The sequence below is a fragment of the Protopterus annectens genome, chromosome 8.part0, assembly GCF_019279795.1.
Source record: "Protopterus annectens isolate FY-2018-M chromosome 8.part0, PAN1.0, whole genome shotgun sequence".
Lineage (NCBI taxonomy): Eukaryota > Metazoa > Chordata > Ceratodontiformes > Protopteridae > Protopterus > Protopterus annectens.
Window position 1 is genome coordinate 1,757,039,185 of NC_056741.1, and position 23,339 is coordinate 1,757,062,523.

General features: G+C 42.0%; 1 protein-coding gene across 1 annotated transcript in view; it reads right to left on the reverse strand.

Annotated features, from left to right (window-relative positions):
* Positions 1-23,339, reverse strand: part of LOC122809622 (cytochrome P450 2J6-like) — a 1,031,988-nt gene that overhangs the window by 571,976 nt on the left and 436,673 nt on the right. Inside the window, exon 5 of the mRNA XM_044081254.1 lies at positions 19,974-20,147. Coding sequence (XP_043937189.1) covers positions 19,974-20,147 — 174 coding nt within the window. The remainder of the gene's footprint in view (positions 1-19,973; positions 20,148-23,339) is intronic.

The following is a 23,339-nucleotide window of genomic DNA, read 5'->3' on the forward strand; positions in this document are numbered from 1 at the left end:
TCAGTAGTGCTGGAGATACTGCCACTATGGGAGTGTGACTGTGCATGGCCACGTGGGATCTCAGCTGATGTTGTTGCTGACCTACGTCCACATGTCCCATGCCCTACTCCCACCACATTTTCAAGCACAGACATTGCATGGTTAAGGAGTGACAATGTTTCACCCCACCGTCTATCCACTACATCAGTGAAAATGATGTAAGGCATCACTAGTACAGTGGATAGATTCATGTATGCCAGGCAGTGATTCATCCATGATCCTGAGCATCCATCTGGTGTTGCGTTGAGAATGTGACTGTGCCTCTCTGACAAACCAAAACATGTATCAGGTGACGTGCTGTGATACTTCTGACAGGTGCTGGATGGATGGGCAGCAGTCCTCCTTCGAGCATTCAAGCACCCTTGTCAATCTGCCTGCGTGGAACCTCATCAGCTCTTTGGCTATGGCAAGTGTCTACAGTCACAGATGCCATAGTCACTACACTCTTCTGTTTGATGCCACCACCCTCTGACTGTCCAATATCTGTGGCTGCTGGGGACTGGGTATGTGTGGGCATATTGACTGTGTGCAGGGACATTGGGGGAGGAAGTGGGATGTCAACCCATGGGACACATTCAGCCTGAACAACCCCACCTAACCCTTGGCTACCATCCTCATCAGAGTCCGATGAGATACTGACATCAGGTTGTGAGGGGGACACACTCCAACTCCCATGGTCACTTGTGAGGGGAAGACAACATGACTACATTAATTCCTGCACTATAATATTTGCTGATCCACGCACACACAGCTGATGTGCCACAAATGAATTATACATGCCACACCTTATGACTGATGCCATGCGCAACACACAAGCAGGCCACAGCAGACACAGACAAGACAGGCCCTTAACAACATGCAGTGCAGCTACATCCAATTAATGTTGCTAGTACTATACACCTGTGAGATGTGTGACATGTCAGTGTATGTAATGTACCTTCATCTAAAACACCCTGCACCCATTTCCACAATAGTAATGCCCCCTTTATAGCAGACTGCCTACACCTTTACAAGAATATGTGCAAATTTGTTACAACTCCTGCAAATATTCTACTGTGATTACCAATGGAATGCACTGCAATGAACCCCTACACAGCTGAACATACAAGTATTACAATATGGCTAAGCTTAACAGTTATGTCCATGGCAAACTGGCAGCCCTTAACATGCCTAGGGTGTAGCTGAGCCACAACAAAACAGTTCCACACTCACTGGCTACAGGATGATGGGCCCTGGCCACAGCAGAGGTACCTATGGACTCATGGGGTAGAGGTATTGTCAGCAGACACAAATGTGGCATTGGTACAGGATAATATGTGCATATATCAACATGTACAACTCCCCCCTAAATGCAGACTGGTATGACATACATGTACAGGTATGCAGAGGCTGCCACTATGACTGCTACAGTATTAAAGTGATGACCGCAGGAAGCTTACCTGGATGGTGCTTGGCTGTGGAAGCTGTGCCACCCACCACCATGATATATGGTGTGATGGATCTTTGTGAGCTGGTTGCCAAACCCAGGTATGCCAGGAACTCAGCTGTGGCTGAGAGTGGTTGTTCCATTGCAGGCCCTCCACCGGTGCTAGCACAGTCCCTGTACACAGCTGTGGCCCTTTGCTGTGCTTTATTTATCATGTCTGTGGCCTGGTGTCAGACCTGCTTACAACTCCTGTCTTGTTGCCAGATATGATCCACTGATGCCATGAGGTCTGCCAACAGTGCAGCACATTGTTGCTGATTATGGAGACTCCTTGACAACAAGGATCTGGCGAGGGAGTCTCAGGCCATCAAGTATGGCGGCATTCTCTGCTTATGAAAATGGTGGGTTCCTATGGTGGTAAATCCCTCCTGAAAGACAAGAAGAGGAGAACACATCACAGGACCACATACATTGCTCTCCATTATGTACGCACCCTGCACATCCACATTTGCCAGCAGTATCCACCACTAACTTCCACTTCATACCCCGCCATCTATCACCACAGTATGTATGTGTCTATCAGCAATATAGTGGCAATACATCATGCATTGCCCTCCTGACCTTGCTGTTTCCTGCTACTTGCTGTATATTTTATAAGGTATTGAAATGCGTTTTCCTGTTGCACCTATTACTGCTTGCTTATAGTCTGTCTACATTGTATGCAGTGGTATCAGCCTCCTACTTTTGTAGTAAGCACCTGGGCTGTAGGCCCACCTCTTAGGTCTCCCTGGCCTTCCTCCCTCAGATTCTGGAATTATGGCTGGACAATGCCCTATAGTTTCCCTTGTCAGTCCGGTTGATATGGGCATCCTGACACAGTGTAGCACCTGCCTCATGTACACGGATGGACAACTATCTACAAATTCCACAAAGGAACACACTGCATGAGAGATGCAATGACATTAGGAACCTACAGTCTATGCTCTGTCCCTGTGAAGCCCACATATCTGTCGCTGAACAGGTTGTCAACACAATCAGTACACCTCTCACACCAACCAGACCTACACAACATGCACACAGAGGTTCTAAACATACACGTCCATAAACAAAGGAGACCTCTGAGGCAAAGCCACATGTGAACTCCACAGCCCTCCACAGCACATGCCACACATAGCCACACACCTGTGTCTCACAGCCACGAAGGCAACACCACATATCAAACATATTAGACATAGGAGACTCCATTGTGAGACACACTGATGTGCCTCTCACCAGGCTGTATATGGGGACGATCACAGTTACTTGTCTGTCAGGTGCCATAATCTGCCATATCACTAACAGGTACTGTCATGAGTCTGTCACAGTCCATGTTGGTGTGCCTGACCTGAGACGTACCTCCCTGGATTATATGCAGTGAAACATGAGTGAGCATGCTGATTAGGTGTCCCAGGCAGGTATGTCCCTAGCCTTAAGCAGCATTCTGCTGTCACCCAGACTGATGCCATAATACAATCAGGAAATGATTGACCTTAACAATTGGCCTGTTATCTTGTTCCATTCCAGGGGACTCCAGTATCTGAAAGCCTGGGATGATATGCTCAGCAGACCACGGTGCTTTGCCAGAGATGGCCTCCATCTGTCTCAACTGGCCAGCCCCATAGTGCCTTCATTAGCAAAAGTGATGAGGTTATGACTACCAACATACAACTGTCAGTGCAGTACAAATTGAAGGCCATGCTGCTAAATGCTAGGAGTCTACACATGAATCTGCACTCATTGCAAACATTCTTAACCCTGGGAAATGCTGGCATCTGTGCAGTTAAAGATACATGATTAAAGGCTGCAGAGAGAACCCCAACCTTACATGGTCAACCATCCTATCATACAGTCAGACCTCAAAATGTGGGCAGTAATGCCATGGGTCATGGGTTTCACTATATATGAGACACATACACACCTCCAGGCTGTACAGGCAGTAAGATGCACAGGGGACACTGCAGGGGCAGTTCACCATTGCCAACACACCTATTCAAATCATAGCTAGCTACCGGCCCCCACATGTGACCAGGAAGCCCATTCTGCCTATATGGACCTGATCAACTGTATCAAGATTTGGGTCTGTATCCTGATCCTGGGTTACTCGAATGACCCAAACATACATTGGAAGACCTACCCATGCCAGCACACAAATGCTCAGCGATCCATCAACAGTGGAAATAAAAACACCTCAGTGCAGCTAGGTGCTACCCCCACATGAGATGAAAGTCTGTTGGAGTTGATAGTAGACAAAACGGGCAACTACCGCAGCATCCCTACAGTGTCATCCTCCATGGCAAAGCAACCATCATGTGGTCACGTTTGTAGCCACCATCTCCTACAATACCCATCTAGCTAGAGTCAGACATACATACAACTCCAAAGTGGAATACAGCCTCCTGGGGTGGTATACACAGCTTCACAGCCCCCAACCCCTCTGTAGATACTGTCACCAATATCCACAAATCCACAAAAGTGTTATATGTGCATTTGTATAGATGAATGGAGTTGGGTATACCCAACAGGACTACATCATCTTCTGCAAGGATACATAAACCTGTCTGGTGGACATCTGCAATAAATAGTGTCTATAACAGGGATGACATACTGCTGTCTAAGACAAAGTAGGAGCAGGTGCTCCATTTGGAGCAATGTCTCCTTAGCATGAACAAGCAAATGAGATCACTGCTGGAAACTTGCAAAGCAAACCCCGAGCCCACACTGTTGACATCCATTACAGACAATCATCTCCCCTTCTGCACCTTATGTCTGCAACATCAGAGGAAGCACTCAGATCTGCTCAGTTGTGGTGGTCAAGGACACCAGATATACCAGTGCTGTAGGTATAGTATACTTGATGCCTGAGAGAATCAGTGTAGGCTCCACCCCATGTCCCCTCATCAGTACATTAGGACATCCCAGTACCTGCCCCCTGCTCCTATATGTAGGGAACAGGTTACCACTGCCATCTCCAAGTCATGGTATACAGCTGCCTGGGAACCTATCACATCACGGGATGCATCCTACATGACCCCAAACATGACTTTGCAACACCATAAGGCACTGTATTCAAACAAGACCTGACTACTACCTTTGTCCCAGCTGAGTGGAGGACAACCACTGTCACCCCTTTAAACTAAGGTGGGGTGTCCACCAATCTGGCACATTGTAGAACCATCAGCCTAACTAGGCTGATCTGCAAGGCCATTGCACAGTTTATAGTGAACCTCATTAACAAGGACATTGTCGACCTCCACACACTCCATCACGCACAGTAAGCCTTTGTCAAGGTGGGGATCATGTCTTTTACAATTGGTTGACCTTTTTGACACAGTCATCAAAGCCATTGACAGGGGGTGACAGTGCACACTACCAACCTTGACCTGGACAAAGACAGTGACAGCATACCCTAATTGGCCATAATAGATATACGCTCCCAAGTAGGCATCAGCCCATATGTTGGACGCTGACATGACCCACCTAATCCACATAGGGGAATCCATCTCATGCAGTTGACTCATAACTAGTGGTATAACCTGGTGTTCTTTGTTTGGGCCTCTGTTATGCATGATGTACAGTTCTGAGGTGCAGGGCACAGTAATTTGGCTAAGGCCGACCATGTTTGCAGATGACTGCATGCTGTGTGCTGTCACTTGATTCTCTACTGACGTGGACATTTGCCTAGGAGGGTCTCACACAGACACATGACTGGTGCCAGAAACATGGCCTCAGGCTGCAATACCAGGAAATGTAGTGTCAACCATTTTGCGGAGAGTGATGTCCCGACATATTATCACAGTACTAACAACATCCTAGGCATGCAATCAGTTGTGAGGGATCTGTGCACACAGGTTGATGGCAACATATTTCACCACCATGTTGCTTCCGTTGTAAGGTAAACCTTCTACATGGCCCACCTCATACATAAGGATATGTCATCCAGGGACATGGGAGTCATAACATCCCTGTATCCCCCCATAAGTCCTATTATTGAGTATAATATCCCATTCATCATTCACCTTGCAAAGCACATGCAGCAACTGGGGACAACACAGAGGTAACCCACAAGGGAATACCAGGGTCTCAAACATCTATCATACACAGATAGGCTATAAGCTCATCTCTCTAACCAGTTTCATACACACTCCTCATATGTAACCTCTGTCTGGCATACAAGGCAATCATGGAATCCACATGGTTGGGACCCCTGCACAAGTACAGGTCAAACTCCATTCTATTAACCCACACACATACACCCACAACCTGGTGTGTGACATCAACAGGGCTTGTTGCCAGCTCAGATGCATGTCCCCATACACTCACCTTACTCTGGAATGGACACTCTGTCCACATCAGTCAGGGTAGCTTTTTCCACCTTTGCAAGCAAAACCTGGATAACTGGATGCTTAACAGCACATACACCCTTGGGATACCACCTGTGTCCCTGTTGGACTGGGGCATCAAGTGCTGACTTGCATACACATAGGCTAAAATCTGGGCTAGGCTTATGAGGGCCTCAGGGCCAATAACCTATTAACCTTGTATGATCCTAGGTATACCAGTTATGGCCTGTATGCTGTGACAGACTGTATTGTTATGTGTCCACACCCATCACTGCCATCTACTGTGATGTGTCCCCTATGGGCAACATTCCAGAACCATGTCATACAGACACCATCTGACAAATAGGTGAGTGGTACTGCAAGTGTATGTGGACATTCCAGCAACATCTCTGCTACACAATTACTGAGAGCAGTGCAAATGTGGTGTAGTGTATCCTTCTCATACGTGTCCAACATCTGCAGTACACAGATGTTTGCAGACTGTCTACATGTGCCTGATATATGTGGACCCTCCACTAGACAAATGTGGATGTCTGGAAACCAGTTGGACAATATGTAATGGTTGTTTCCAGACTGTGGGGAATGTGACTGTGGCACACCAGACCCCTCAGAACACACTAATGGTACATTAATATCTGGTAGTGTATTCATTCTCTTACATTGTATGCCCGATATATACTCACTGTTGCTGAGGCGGAGCCTGTGTCTCCCCACTACTATTGGCTATAACCTGCTGTCCTGCTGCAGGGGTCACAAGGTATGCTAGCCATAGCTGTCAGGCAATGAGATACAGATGTGGAGTACACAGTGACCTAGCCAGAGTAAGTTAGGAATAGTCAGGGACACCTGGACAATGTTTGAACTATACCTGTATGACATTCACAGACTGAGAGGGGCTCACTGACAGTATATGATGTGATATTCCAGCTGTATCCACCAGTACTTACTGTCACTATTGTCTACTAGAAAATCCAGTAGCATTTACATGTGAGCTGACCATTGCTGGGGGGACACAGGGGTCAGAGCTGTAAGCTATTTCACTGCTGACAGAGCCAAAAGGGAAGACTGTAGGTGCTGAACATCTCACTAAGGGCAACATGTCTTTCCAAGATCTGTTCTTTAGACCTAGTGTTGTAATTCCTATTTCCCATGACTTCATCCCCCTATCTGCATCCCATTGCATGGGGAATTATATTACATACTCTGTATAGTGCTATACTCCTTTGTGAGCAGAAATCTAATGGTAGTTTTCCTAGGATAGCACAGTCTGTCTTCATGAAGAAATTCACAGACCTGTTTACCATAGGCAGCAGCTTGCCTTTTGTAGGTAATGCTCATGAGCAGGTGATTGCCTGTGCACCAATTTGTGGCTCAGACTTGGTAATTGCATCCTCAACAGCTGAGTTGCATTATCATTAGACAATGACATGGCAATATAGTGCTATAATTAAGGCTTCGTATAGGCCTTGACCCTTTTCTTGGCCTGTGAGCAGGACATTATCAAGTTGTGGGGACTACAGCATCACAGCAGGTAGGTAGAAATACTGTCCATGGTTTAGATTGATGTGCTATGTCCACAGTTTTGCATGCTATGTTTGGCCATTGTTAACAGCCTTTCTGATTATGTGGCAGTTTACTGTTTAACAATGTGGACTGAGTCAGCAAGGAGACAGTCAGATGTGAGTGTCATATGTCATTTGCATCAGAATATGCATGCTGCTGCTACAGTAGCTGCTGGTCTATCAGCTGTGTATGTTTCTAGGGGAAGACTGTGACACGTCCCTGTCAATTTAACATTCTCCCCACCCTTTATGTATGTATGTTGTGTGGATTTCCTGTTCTAGGTGTTTGGGAGGTATGGTAGGTCTGTAGCAGGTAGCTGAACATACTGCTGCATGTGTTGCAGGCTGCAGCTGCTGCATTCTGCCCAGGAGTCATACTAGGGATTGTGAATCCGTTGGTGGACAGCAAGCTGTGCATGTCAATGAGGGAGCAGTGTCAGCTCTGTTGTCACAGTATAACCAGGGTGAGGGTGCACATAGCAGTCCAGGTGAGGCATGTGCCTATGGTACATATGTTAAGTAATAGTACCATCCAGAGAATGGTAGGTGACATATAGGGCACCTATCCATATTTGTGAAGTGTGTGTCCCACCCTACATGCCTTTGATGTGCTAATATAGGTGGAAGTGACTGCAGTAGCAGCAACCAGTTCTGCTGGACATTGCAAGGCTCAGTTAGTTACATGTTGCATTGACAAGACTGTAGTTGAGGTGCAACAGACTGAGATGGAAGCCAGAACTATGGGTGTCAAAATGTAAAGCATGCTAGGAATGTAACAGCTAAAGCTACTTAGTCAGTCTTATAGTGGGTGTATTTGCAAGACATGTGCATGCATACAGTGTATTATATTACACAGGATTCACATGAACATGTGTATTCGGATGGGTATGATGTGTGACACTGACCTGTCTGTCATGATTTTGTAACCTTAATCTGCACTGACTTGCCAGTACTTCAGCACACAGAATAGGTTTTGTGAGAACTGTGCCAAAAGTAGGTGGCCCAGCTGTGGACATTCTGCCACAGTCTGTGCAGGTGTCAGCTCTACCTGATATTGTCAGCCTCATGTACATCAATCAACATGTATTTGGCTGTGTACTTGTTCAGTGTCTGCATCATAGTCCCAAATAAGCTGTCATTTATCCCATTATACGTAGAAGTAGTGTATCAGTGGCAATCAGGATATTTTTATAGAAACACATGTTAGTCTTCAGAGCTGAGTGTCCTAGTGGGCTAATGCAGTATACTACAGGTGACAGAGTCCCAGGTCCAAAACTTGGCCTGATTGTTTTTTGCTGATTTGCATCACTGGCAATCAGGATATGTTTATGGGAAGACCATCAAATCTTCAGAACTGAGTAGGCTAGAGGGATAATGCACTATGCTGTAGTTGACAGGCTCCCAGTTTCAAGACTAGATAGGCATGGATATTTTGCTGATGTGTATAACAGTGTCATAAACATTTAAGGTGATTAAAACAGTTGTCAGCAGCTTTAACAGTATTTGTGTGGGTTTGTGCGATGTTCTGCTTAGCTCTGCTTAAACCATGCTAATTCCAAAAAAACAAAGAAAAGAAAAAAGGGGGTGATAGGAAAGTGGTGAAATGGGGGTAGCAGGGGGAAAAACAATGTGAAAGGCAGGTAGGGATGTACAGTATGAGTTTAGGAAGGGACCATAGCTCTCCATTTCTTGTACAGCAACAGCTGTGAAGGTTGTGGACAATTTGGAATTTGGAGCCTCACATCCCACAGAGAGGGATGTGGGTGACATAACTTTGTTGATTAATTGCTGTAATGATTGGTTGTGGGCAGTGTAGGTGTGGGGGAAATGGAGAACTATGTTTGGGGTGATTTTTTTTTGTGGGACAGATGTCCTTTTTTAAGGGGAGAATGGAATGTTGAAGAAGGTTTTAGGTATGTTTGGGGAGGTAAGTTGGGTAGGAGAGGGAGTATCACCAGACAGAGAACACAGACAAGACAGCAGACAGGGCAGTGTATGACACATGAAGGGGGTAAACACCTTGGACAGGGAGGGTGTTGTGGAATCAGAGAACCAAGTGCCCCCAGATGGCAGCAGTAGAACTGAGTTCCCCACCCATGGGAAATCACCTCTGCTCCTTCACAGCCCAGGAGGTAGCTGTACTGGGGGCTGGGTGCCGGGGCCAACCTGCCCCTCCAGGTTGGCCAGTCTGCCCTCAATCTGGCATAGTCGATCATCCAAATCATGTTGGAAAAACTTGCGCACCATCATTGGTAGCTGTTGCCTCATGACCACTCCCTCTCCACGCCCCTGCCTAGAGGGAGATGGCCCCATCCCATGAAGTGATTCCACCCATAGGTAATGCAGGACAAGTGGAGGGGGCAGCTCCAGGTTGGGCCCCAGATATGCTGGGACCTAGTGCCATAGCCAGTCAAGGTGGGGTAGATGGATCCATGGGAACCAGCCTACCCACTTGTGCTACGGTGTTGAGGATTTTTCAAAGTGTACAGGTTAGTCATGTACAGAACATTTAAACATTAGTTGTGACAGCATACAAGGGTGTCCCAATTAACCCAGAATGATAATATTGAATAGCATACAGAATACAAGAATGCATGGGATAATAGTCAGCGTTGTAACAGGATCCCAGTAACAGTTATGGTAAAAGGCCAACAACATTGGTATTTCAACAATGTATGTTAGTATGCAACCATTGTAAATTATAACAATAATAAAATTCCAGGCCCAAAATTAGGTTTTGAGAACAACATATGTGAAAAGGAAACCATACTTGTAGTACAAGATTAATAATTTGTGAAGCAGATAACGGGTGGGGGGTAAGAGAGAGACATTCCATTACCAACAGTCTAGGCTATATTGTTTGCAATAGTACTGTTTTATACTCTACAAGTCTGCCTGTGATTTACTGTTTTATACTCTACAGGTCTGCCTGTGATTTATGTATTCAAGTGCCCTATAGCTTCTATAGCACATACATACCTCTCAAGCTATCCGCATGAGACAGTATGGGCCAAGCTGTAACACCTACAGGTACACAAGTACAGGAGATTATTACATGTCAGGGGAACACATTTGACTACCAAGGTGTACTGTGCACTGATGTTGTATGAGTGTGCTACTGACATACATCGACTGGATGTTATATCTGTGTCCAAGGGTTTTGGCAACAGTGATCACTATCTGTGACAGCATGATGCACGAGACATATATCATGCACAGTACAGAGAGTTTACACTTATCATGCCATCCTTGGCAGGCATTGGGTTAGACTATCAGCAGACATTCATAGACACTCCAGACATACAGCCATACCAACAGTACACCGTTTTATTTGTCTTTTTAACTTGGAATAGTAGTGTACTTGTTGACATTTTATTTAATGAAGTCTTATCACCTTGCTGAGCAATGTTGTGTAAACACTAGTACATCTGGACACAGAAATTAGTATACCATTCATACAGCTACTACAGACATTTATTTACCTGTAATTCCTGTAGGGAGAAAATCTGTTAACAATATATAACTGTTTCTATAAATATTCAGTAGTACTTGACTGTTTCTATAACTATATAGTAGTACTTGTCCTTGGATTCGAACCCTGGTCTGTGTGTAGCAAAATGAAAAACATACATATCATTTATCAAACTGAGCTACTAAGCCACTGCTGTGTGTAGATTGACTGATTTCTGCCTAGAGCTCACCTGGTAACAAACTGTGACCTGCTAATAGAGGTAGAGTGTTATACAAGACTGCAGTGACACTTGAACACACATGCATGAAATTCATGTATGACAGAGACAGTAGGTGAACTGTGCAGTAATACATGGAATGGGACACCCTTGTATGCTGTCACAGTAGGTGAACTGTGCAGTAATACATGGAATGCAGGTATAGACAATGAACCCACAGTGGGTTGAAATATGTGTGCAGTACACAGACCATATTGGAGTGCTAGGTTGGCTACTTGACCCATATACAGTTGCATATGGTATATTTGCAGTCTACAGCTATTACAGTTTCATGCTTGCTTGCAGCAGCATAACCTAAGGTCAGGGATACATATAACTAAAATGTGATGGTTAACACAAGACAATCCGGAGATACATACTAGTATACAGGTTCAGATCTTAGTGCAGAACAAATATCAGAATGCATTACATATTGTTGTACAGCTCTACAAAGACAGTCTAGCAAAACAGTCTTTATTAGCTAACCTTCAGTCACTTAGTGGTATTATTTCTGTTTGTCATCCACAGCACTTATAATACTCAAGTTCATGACCAACAGCCCAAATACACATACATCAAAGGTCAGCATTATTACTGGTGACATCATGCAGTTATTGTTATACATCTAACAGTCTGTATTGATGTTGCAAGACAGCTGTAATTCCACAATTAATGCAGTATATATTTTATATCCTTTACATTATGAATGCAGTTGAACTTTTTATTTCAGTACCGTTTATTAATAGTTTACCTTTTTTTACTTCACATTAGTAATGCAATGGCAAATTTTATTTCAGTAACATTATTAATGCAGTTGAAATCTTTTATTTCTTGACATTATCAGCTTTCATGCTTTCATCTGTATTGAACTGTACCTGGCATTATACTCAAAGCAGAATATTCCTACTGGCAGTTACTAATTTACTCTTTTTTGTTTAGATGACTATAGATTGCAAGATACATCTGTACTTACCACACTCATGGTGCAACTTGGCCAGGTGCCCAGCATGGGCCTCCAGGTTGTGAGCTCTCTCCTGTGCAACTGTGAGGAGAGGAAACACACCATTATGCGTACCTGTCTATCATATATTCATACTAGAATTTGGTAACACGATGCATACTATACTTACAAACTTGTGGGGCATTGCCATCTCGAGCTTTTTGGATCCATGTATCCAAGAGATCCCCCTTCCTAAACTTCAGGTCATCATAGTGATGATGCAACAGCTCACCTGTACAGGGGATACCAGTTGCACTGGTGAGGTCACGTGCCAGCCACTCCCAGGCCTCCAATTTGTACTCAACCCCTGGTACTGGCCCTGCAGCAGTGGGATGTCATGGTCTTTTACAAGAAGCCCAACCATGTCCCTGGACTCCAAAATGCCCCACTGCTGCACCCAGAAGTACACACCCTCTCCGACTCCTCCTATAGTTTCTACCACCATCAAACTCCAATAGATTCCAGCTGTATTCCCACCTGCTGCACTTAAATAAGGCAATTTCCCCACCCTTCAGCACCATTGGACCATTTATAAAAATGCTAGGTGAAGCTTAGCACCTTGCAAACCCACTGAGCTCAGCTGAGCAGTACTTTAACTGGCAATGCTTAGCAATGCTAAGCTGTGCTCAAACCAGCTTAGCTGAGCTGAGGACTGCTTAAATGGGCATTGCTTAGCAATGCCCAATCCAGCTAAGTGGAGATGCATGTTGCTCAGTACTGCTAAAACAGTTCCTGTTTAAGCATTGCTTGGATTGGCTTAGCAGTGCTTAACAGAGCTTATCTATAGACAAACCAGATTTAAAAGAAAAAAAATATATGTTCAAATTATTTGCTCATTACTGATACTTTATTATTATGTGTATGTCTTTTACTTTATATCTTCTAACCTTAGGTATTTTAATTACTTTATCTTGGAGTGTGAATTTAATGTATTGTACACTTGTGTGTAACTGGAGCTTTTCTGCTCGGATCTACACTGGAAATGGGCTTCTGGCTGAGCTGGACTAACCCGGTTACCAAATGTCAATAAATATATCAATAAAAAAAATAACAATTATAAATTATTGCTATCAAATATAAAAGCAGAATTGCCTATCTGTATATTTAAACTGTGCACTTACAGCACACAAGGCCTAGACTCTAACTATTTAGTTATCATGGATATGCTGACTACTGCTATACATTTCTATATAGCTCTCAGTTACATTTCAGCACTACTGAACACCACGCTGTGCCATGAAAACCCACTCAGCTATGCTTAAATGTGACCTTTTCCATTAAAATTAAAAGTATTCGGTTTCTATTTTTAGATGTCTGGCACGTGTCCATTGCTAAGCACCATGCCATGCAAGCACACAATAAAAATAAAAAAATAAAATATTTCACTTTTATATTTCAGTGCCATCTGGCACTTTGACACAGCAGGAAGTGTGTTACTCATCTCCAGACACTGTAACACACCCCCTACATTGATTCAGTAACTGTGTTACATGGCTCTCTCTCAGTAGCAAGCCTTCATTAATATGCAAGGTGCGCTGCCAAAAGGGAGCTGCAGACATGGCCAGGGTACACTCATTGTAGGCCTTACATTATTCCTACACACAGTTTATTAAATCTGGGGGAAAATCTTGTCAAGAATATCTCCCTTAATGCCATGTTTTGGAATATTGAAGTATGAGGCAATGCAAACCACTTAGAGGTATACAGAGATATTAACAATGAAGGGGCAATCAAGATATGATGAACATTTGTTTCACTTTTTTGGTGGAGTTGCCTTTTTAGCTTGTCAAAGTTAAATATATTCATGGCAAACAAAACACTACTTGGCTTAATCAAAATGTATTGAGCAGAAATTTGAGAAGACACTACTTGAGACCAAAAAGACCCCCATACCAACATAACGTTCCTAAAAGTTTTTTTTTTTTTTCTCAAAAAAAAAAAAAAAAAAAGAGCTCAGCACTTGTCACTTCTATATTATACAAAGTCCCTCACTTGCAAAACCCCCCCAGGAGTACCCACTTCCTTACTAAGTCCTCTCTTATTCAGTCTCATACCTAACTTCTTAATTTTTCTAGCATGTCGAAGGGCCAGATGCTGGCGTCCTTTCCTGCCCAGTTGGTGAATCTGGGAATATTGAGGCAATGTTACAATTGTCTCATGTACACAGACAACCCTCTCCTCCTCCCACATAACACAAATACTTGTGAGAGATGCAGCTATTTAGTCAAACTGGAGGCTGAGCTCTCTCAACTCAAGACTGGCAAGACCAGACAGGAGGAGAAGGCAACTACACACACCACAAAACCAGCCTCACATAATGCTACCACACCACTGAATCAAACACATAAACACACAAAGACATACTCGGAGGCTCTGAGTAAAAATTTACCTAAACAGCAGAGGCCTCCAAAGCAGACACCCAAACAACTGCTACCTCAAGACACCCCACAAGCAACACATAAACCACAAAATCAGTGTGCAAAGCAGTCACAGCCCTTAAGGCCAAATACAACACCAAACATACTTGTCATAGGTGACTCCATAGTCAGACACACTGACATCCCACTCACCAGGCTGAACAGGAGAGGGTCACAGTAAGCTGCCTATCGGGCACTAGAATCCACCACATAACACAAGCACTCAGGTCACTCCACGGCAAGTACAAATATGACACAGTCATTGTCCATGCTGGTGTGAACGACCTGAGACGTACCTCCCTGGACTAAATGAAAAGAGACATAGAGGAGCTCTCTGATTATGTAGCCCAGGCAGGTATGACCCTGACCCTGAGCAGTATCCTTCCTTCACCAAGAATGATGCCACAATATAGAGACAAGATGATCAGCTTTAACAATTGGCTTAATGTCTGGTGTCATTCAAAGGGGATCCAGTGTCTGTCTGCCTGGGATGACATGCTTGACAAGCCACGCTGCTTTGCAAGGGATGGCTTGCACCTGTCACACCTGGGATTCCGGATATTGGCTAAGGCTCTTGCCACCCCCATAGTGCCTTTTTAGGCAAGGCTCAAATTCTAAACCTACCACCCTAGAAAACAAAATGGGAAGAAACTGAGGGTAATGCTGCTCAATGCCAGAAGTCTAAATCTCAAAATGCACACACTCGAGGCCCTTCTCAGTATGGAGAACATCGATGTCTGTGCTGTAACTGAAACCTGGTTCAAGGCTCCTGAGAGCACCCCAGCACTATTAGGTTTTACCTCATATCATGCTCTGGCCCCAAAACCCGGACCACACCACAAAAGGAGGGGTGTATCCATATTCATAAAGGATACCCACACCTCCAGGTTGGTGGCAATGCACAGCTTGGAAACTATCCAGGTGCAACTAACCATAGGCAAAACTGCTCTACAAATTGTAGCATGCTACAGGCCACCCTCTCAAACTCAGGAACCCCACACAGCCTTCCTGAAGACACTGGAGGGTATAAATGTATCTCCAAACACCATCATATTGGGTGACTTCAACCGAATATAGACTGGGAACATTACTCAAGCCCTAACTTTCTAGCCCAACGGTTCCTGGAGTTCATAAATTCAAATGCCATGGAACAGCTAGTCACTGTTCCCACGAGAGGAGAAAATATACTAGATCTCATTATCACAAACATGGGGACAAAATGCTCCACACCGGAAGTATATCCCTCATTGGTGAGATCTGATCATAAACTAATCTCACTGGAAATCCACATCCCCCCCCCCCCCCAAAACAAAAAGACCACAGTGAAGAACTTCTCTAAAGCAAACTTCACACTACTCAAGACTGGTGTGGTATCCTTCAAGGCCCCTGAGCCAGTGGAAATCACAACCCAAGCTGCGGAAGCCCTTACAAATGCCTTCTATGAACACCTCCAGGACTGCATGGATCAGGCAATCCCAAATAAAACCAAGACTCTTTCCACAAAGGGCAAACGTCCAATCTGGTGGACCCCAGCCATTAACAAACTTTACAATAAGAGGAGAAAGCTATTACATGATAGAACAAAATCCATAAATGGGAAGTCACCCCTGATCATTATTAGTAATAAAATACGAGCACTCATAAAATCAACTAAGGCCAATTTTGAGAGAAAAATTGCCATGGATTCAAAGGACAATCATAAGGCCTTTTTCAGCTATGTTAGGAACCTGGGTGGAAACTCCCAGATATGCTCAGAAATAGTCCAAAATGATACAAAAATCACTGATCGCACAGACATTGCCAACATACTGGCAGACAGGTTCAGTGCAAACTTCACCCCCATCTCCCCCCTAAAGGAGAGAAACTATCCCAACGGAGTGTAGCCTCCCAGACATCTCAAATGCGCAGGTGAAGCTGCTCTCTCTAAAGCTAAAAACACAGCATCAATGGGACCGGATGGTGTCCCCGGCTGTGTGCTACATGAGCTAAATGAGGAATTAAACCCGCACATAAGGCAGCTGTTTAATCTCAGCCTTACCACAGGATACGTGCCCAAGGAGTGGCGTACAGCAACTGTGGTCCCACTCCACAAAGGCGGTGCCTCTCACGGACCCTGGTAATTACTGCCCCATAAGCTTAACAAGTCTAGTCTGCAAAGCTATGGAGAGGATCATAATGGAGCTCATAAACAAAGATATAGGGACTTGCAGACATTGGACCCGACCCAGTTTGGCCGTCAAGGGCAGATCATGCCTTTTGAACTTGGTCGACTTCTTGAAACAGTCACCAAGGCCATTGATGAGGAAAGGCAGTCCATACAGCCTACTTTGACCTTGCAAAGGCTTTCGACACAATACCCCACTCGGGTATTGTAGAAAAACTACCAACTTAAATGTAAACCCATATGTCACAAGATGGGTTGCAAACTGGCTTAAGGACAGAACCCACAGGGTTAGAGTTGCTGGCGCTATGTCAGACTCCAAGCTGGTCACAAGTGGTGTCCCACAGGGCTCGGTCCTTGGCCCCCTATTGTTCGGCATCTACTTCTCAGAAGTACAGGCCAACATGGGAGGACTTTGACTGACAAAGTTTGCAGACGACTGCAAACTGGGTGCCATAGTGGAAAGTGCATCGGACATGGATATCCTTCAGAAGGGACTCACGGAAACAGATAGCTGGTGCCAGAGCCATGGCCTGAAGTTAAACACCAATAAATGTATAGTCATACCCTTTGGGAAAAACAAGGTAACCCCAAGCTACCATATAGGCGGCAATCCACTAAGCACAGAAGAGGTTATCAGGGACCTGGGGACCCAGGTTGACAGTGGCCTTTCTTTTGACACTCACGTTGCTAAAGTGGTTAGAAAGACCTTCTACATTGCCCACCTGATCATGAAGGGATTCACATCCAGATCTAGTGAGATCATTGTTCCCCTGTACTCTTCACTTATCAGACCAATGATCGAGTACAATGCCCCATTCGGGATGTATCTCACCCGACATCTTCAGCAATTGGAGAGACCCCAAAAGTTCCTCACCAAAAGGATAAAGGGACTCCAAAATCTGTCATATGCTGCCAGATTGAAGAAACTCCAGCTTTATTCAGTCGCATACCGTCTGCTCAGAGGTGACATGTGCCTGACATACAAGGCCATGTCCAACCCGGAATTAATGGACATGCTCCACCTCAAAAAATCCAAATCCACCAAAATCACTAGAGCAAGTGACTTAAACCTTAGCACGGATATAAATAGGATGTGCTGGAGGGATAGATCAGAGACTCCCTATGCTGTGGAATAAAATCCCGGTCTATGTGAGGCAGAGCACCTCGCTGGCTCTGTTCAAGAGAAATCTTGACCTGTGGATGGGAGCTCGAAGGTTTACTCCGAGAATCATCTCTGTGTCACTGCTGGACAGAGGCACAACAAACTAATGGGCACAGTATTTTTTCATATAAGGGGTGGCGTAAGCCACAAAACTTTGGGCTAGGCTTATAAATGCCTTAGGGCAGATAGCCTAGTATAAACCTATGAACCTATGAACCTATAATCTATGACAAAAATCTAAACCAGTTCATGTCCATACCACTCAAACAGCATAACTAACTGTCTGTAACAAATATATGAATATTTGTTAATCTTGCCAAAAACAATCCAGGCATCCCTCAGCTATTAGTTTAAACAGTGACTACAAAAGTTATAAATGACTGGCTACTTGTACTTTGTGATATGCAGTTAGGAGAACAAATCTGGGAGTGATATACACCCACATTTTCTCAAAAGTGGCAGGTGGATATATAGTTAAAACTCTTGCACATATTATTCATTTGTCACATACTACTGTGGCACTCCTAGCTTCCTGGAAACATGGTGTCATAATAATATCTCCTAAAATAACTGTTGCCACTTTCCTCCGGACTACTGACTGACTTATAGTTTACAGCTGTTGGCAATGATACTGTAGGAATAGGTTTGAAAGTAGACAGCTGACTGTGATAGTAAATAGGTGATATTAAACCAACATGGCATGGCTTTACATGTCTGTCAGTACTTTGAAAGCATTGTTAATTCTCTCTCACCATAGTCACAAACAAAAATCAAGAAGAAACATAAAAAATAAAATCAGCAAACACTAATAATAAATAATCCAGAAACCAAAAAACAGCCCAAGGTTGAGATAAGCGCTTTTTTTCCAATTTATTTCAATATGAAACTTCATCAGATAAAAGACTCAACTGGAACAACAATGTTACTGTCAAGTCTATTATCTGATGAAGTCCCATTTCTTGGTTTCTGGATTATTTAATATTAAAGAACAGAGTTCATAGTTCTCCTCTAGGTGGCTCTGTTGAGCACTTTAGTCTTTGTTAACCATGATGCTTCTTGACAATTGTTGATTTCTTTCAGGAAATGACCAGTCACTTGGTTAAAGATTCACAGTAGCCTCAGTAAATGCTAAAACTGTAATACCATGTCTTAGCCTCATCACCTCTAGTGCCCCGATGGGCTTCTGTACCTCGTCCTGTCTTTTCATTTTATTAATAAAGATCCACACCTTGTACATCCCATGACTAAGAACTAACTTAAAGGCAGACAATGTTATCATTCTTGATGTTGGACGCATTGCAATAATTTTCCAAAGATGACTACAGGGTGACTTTTCTAGGGTAAGTAACCATTTTAGAACTAAGTACTGCTTTCCAAATGTAAACAACATTTTCATTAACAATTGACAGTTTTTTATTTTCCTATCCTTAAGGGAGATCAACTGCCCCAATACCAATCTTGAGATGGCTGCAGCTCTCAAGAAAGACACATTGAGAAAAGAGTAATCATTGCACTGACCTGAGAAAATATTGCTTAGTTTACCACTAGTTTCAGCAAGTTCACTGACCTAAGGTTATTGGTTCCCTTTCTGGCTGAATTAGTTTGCTGAACTGTTTGTGATTGAAATTATGAATATGCAAATCATCTTCCTGACATAAACTTTTTTTCCAAACCTAATGGCTGTTAAAACTTTTGTTTAAAAAAACTGTTTAAGTAGCCTGACATTGACACAAAATAAGGTTATCAGCATATGACAATTACAGCCTTATAGTTAATTAGAATATACAGGCTATTTAATTTAATTATTTGAAAAAATGTTTTGCATTTTCATGAATAATCTGAGTGGTGACTAACATTGATTTTATGCATTTTTAACTTATTAAAAATATTATGTTAAAGTGTAACTTTAAAAAATAAAAGTCCTTGTTAATATTATTAGGTAATTATATAATTAAAGTAATGTTGGTTTACCTAATATTCAGATGAATTTATACCATGATTCATGTTTTATTTAAAATATTTCAGTAATTTTCTGCAATTAATCCAGGAAGGAATATATCAATATAGAAATAAACATTTACAGCTGTATGTCTTACCTTATCAATTTCTTCCAAATAACAGTCCACAAAGTCTCTAGGTTCTCCTAGTGTCAGAGTCTTTTTGTGTTCCTCTGCAATATTCTTCAGAAAACTTAGGATCTCATCTGCGTTTCTGAAAATTTTTTGAAATGGAAGTGGAAGTCTTCTTATAATAGGTACTGTGTTGTAAAGCTGTAAACAAAAATAAAAAAAAAACATACTGTGATTTTGAGAAACTTGAGAGAAAATGTGTAATTTAGCAAATAAGGAAAACAATCTGGTCAGTTGTGAAGGCAACATATATCAACAAACACAGCAATGTTCATTTCCTGTTCTATATTTAACCTAAAAGGTGATTGATTGTGAATTCTGCTCACATTCATCAGTGCAATAAGTTGCAAGTATAGTCTTAGTCCTGGCCCCTAGCTGTCTTTTCATGTTTCCTCTCTGGGGATCTAACATCAAGCATTTCCAGTTAATTGGCATGCTCTTATCTAAAGCTAAATCTGATGCATGTTTTGTAATGTAGCTTCAAACACTGCATTAATGACCTGACAAATAAAATAACAGTTATATGCAATTTCTGCAACTTCTGTTGTACTAGACTTCACCTGACAGTGACTGTGGTATTTTTTTAATGAGCCAGTTTTCATCTTTCAAATAAGTCAATTTAGATAGTGAATTACACTGGTTAAAACAAATTCATCTAGACAATTTTGCCACCTGTAAATTGCCAGTGCTGGTAGTGGTGCAGCCTGTATGTAACCTGAATAGACTGGTCTGTCCCTATATCACAAATTACAAATAACTAATAAATGGTGAGAACATACCTATCAATATCTTTGTTCAAGAATTCTACACAAAACCAAAAATAATTGGGGTAAAAGGCCCAACATCATTAATAAATTATAGGTTGTTCTGTAATTCACCTAAAAAATAATAGAAAAACAGTGTTTGCATTAATATGTTTATTCTGAACAATTAGTATGAAATTTTAATGTGTGGATTTAATGACTGACTGTAATTCTTGAGAATTTATCACAAAATCAAAAAATTTAACAAGGACAAGCAAAAATATGAGGCTCAATGAGAGACTATCTGCAAAGTCAGGGATGGCTGAGAGGTATAGTGACAGGCATATTTAGCTCTGGGCAATTTAAGTCACTTGTTTTCAAAGTAGTCCAAGTGAGATTCAACAACAGAAATCTATGGAGGAGTTAATCCATGGCTTCATTTCTCCAGCTATTGCATGCTAATGGCTTATCCATTAATATCAGGAATAGCCTGGCTATAAGGAGAATCAAAGAGCCTGCTTTGTGTACATTATGTTAGAGATAGTGAAACAGGTTATATATTTTACCACTGTCTCAACCCATTTCTTCTTTCTTTTCTCAGCACCTGTAACACTTTTTTGTGCATTTAAGCACCACATATTGGTATGAAGTTGTTTAGAAATGATGCCTTAGCTATTGACTAACATATCTTACTTACTAATGATAGATAACATGGGATTTAGCAGGGGGTGAGAAATCCAATGACACTAAGGTTATTTACCCAGACAACACTGATACACTGAAATGAGATATTAACCATCATTAGTCACTTATTTCGCATAGTTCATATACTCACTCATATTTTCTTGAGTTAGGATGCATTATTGACTCTAGCCATGCTAGCTATCATGATGGAGGTGGACAGAAAAATGATTAATCACTGTCTTTGTGGAATGCACAGCACTGAAAATGGTGGTTGTTGGGGCATGGCCAAGGATGAACACAGGATAGCAGCAGATTTCTTCAGCTCCACCAATTTCATTACATTGACAGGAATTAATTACTTAAAAAATTAATTCTTGAAGTAATTTTCTTTCTAAATATGTTTGTTTTATATAGTTCTTGAACTATATCTAAAAAAGAAAGGAAATCTTAATAATATTCCTGTCAGAAATTACTTTGGAAATTTTCCTGTCAGTTTATCAGTCTGAAATGAGTTCCAGTAAGACAAATTCTCAAGACTCCAGCATCAAGAAAGAACTTCAGTCTCTGATAATTATAGTCCAACAACTTACTGCTAAGATGGATAAAATGGATACTAAAATAGACACTTTCATAGAAAAAACTACAAAACAAATAGACTTGTTACATATGGACCTGCAACAACAGAAGATCCAGATGACAGGCATAGAAGAAGCTGTGAATGACATGGAAAATAAAATACAAGAACAGGAAATCAACATTGAGTTTCTGCTGAAACAAAATACACATTTACAAACAAAGCTGGATGACCTGGAAAATAGATCTAGGCAATAACATTAGGATTTTGGACTGCCAGAAAATATTGAAGGTAACAATATTACTTCTTTTTAACAACATGGCTCCCTAAAACTTTAGATTTACCAGAAGCATTCTGTTTTGGTATCAAAAGAGCACATAGATCTATAGCTAATACTAACTCTAACAAAACTATCCTAGATCAGTTATAGTTAGATTTCTATCATCTTTGATAAAGAGATGGTTCCTAAAACCGCTTGGGCTAAAGCTCCTGTTAAGGTTAATGAGACAACTGTTCGTTTTGACAATGACTATTCTTCCATGGTAATTGCTAGAAGAGAAGTTTTTCTAGCACTAATAAGGGAGCTTAAAAAGCACAGTTTAAAACATACCTTCTGTTTCCTGCCAAGCTTAAAATCTTCCTTCCTGATGGTCCTAAGGTTCTGGATGATTTAGACTCTGCTTTACTGTTTGTCAAAGAAAAAAGGATTTTGCATAAAATAGAAGAAATGGAATGGGCTAGTTCTTCATTAAAGAGATTGGCAACTGAAGCTTCCTGGAAGACTTCAGAGAAGAAGAAGAGACTAAAAACAAATGATTTGTTATATGTTTTTTTCTCTCTCATCATTTTAGTTCATTATTAATCTTTTGAATATAGTTCCTGCATTTCCAGAAAGCCACAAATATTTTGGAAAAGATTTAATCAAAGTTATTCTCTATGTGCAAAGAAATGTTTTGTTTCATAACCAGTCAAAATGCCTGAGGATTTAATGGCAGGCTGTGACTCGATTTGTTTCTCTTTCTGAAAAAAGTAAGGTTAGTAATTTGATTCATTTTTTTATCTTTACCTATTTTTCCTTCTTCTTTTATTATTTTCTTTGTTTAAACAATGACATTCTATTTAGATTATGTAGTGGGTAAAGGGTGGGCGGCGTCAGGGAGAGAACAGTAATGAAAATATCATTAATAGAATAATAACATATTTATTTCTTGTAAAAGTTTATAAGTTCTTCAAATGCTATTTCTAATTATACTTTCTTGATTATACTGCTTATGCTTGTTTGTAAATAATCTGTCATGCTTTAACTAATAATAATCAGAACTAAATAAGAGT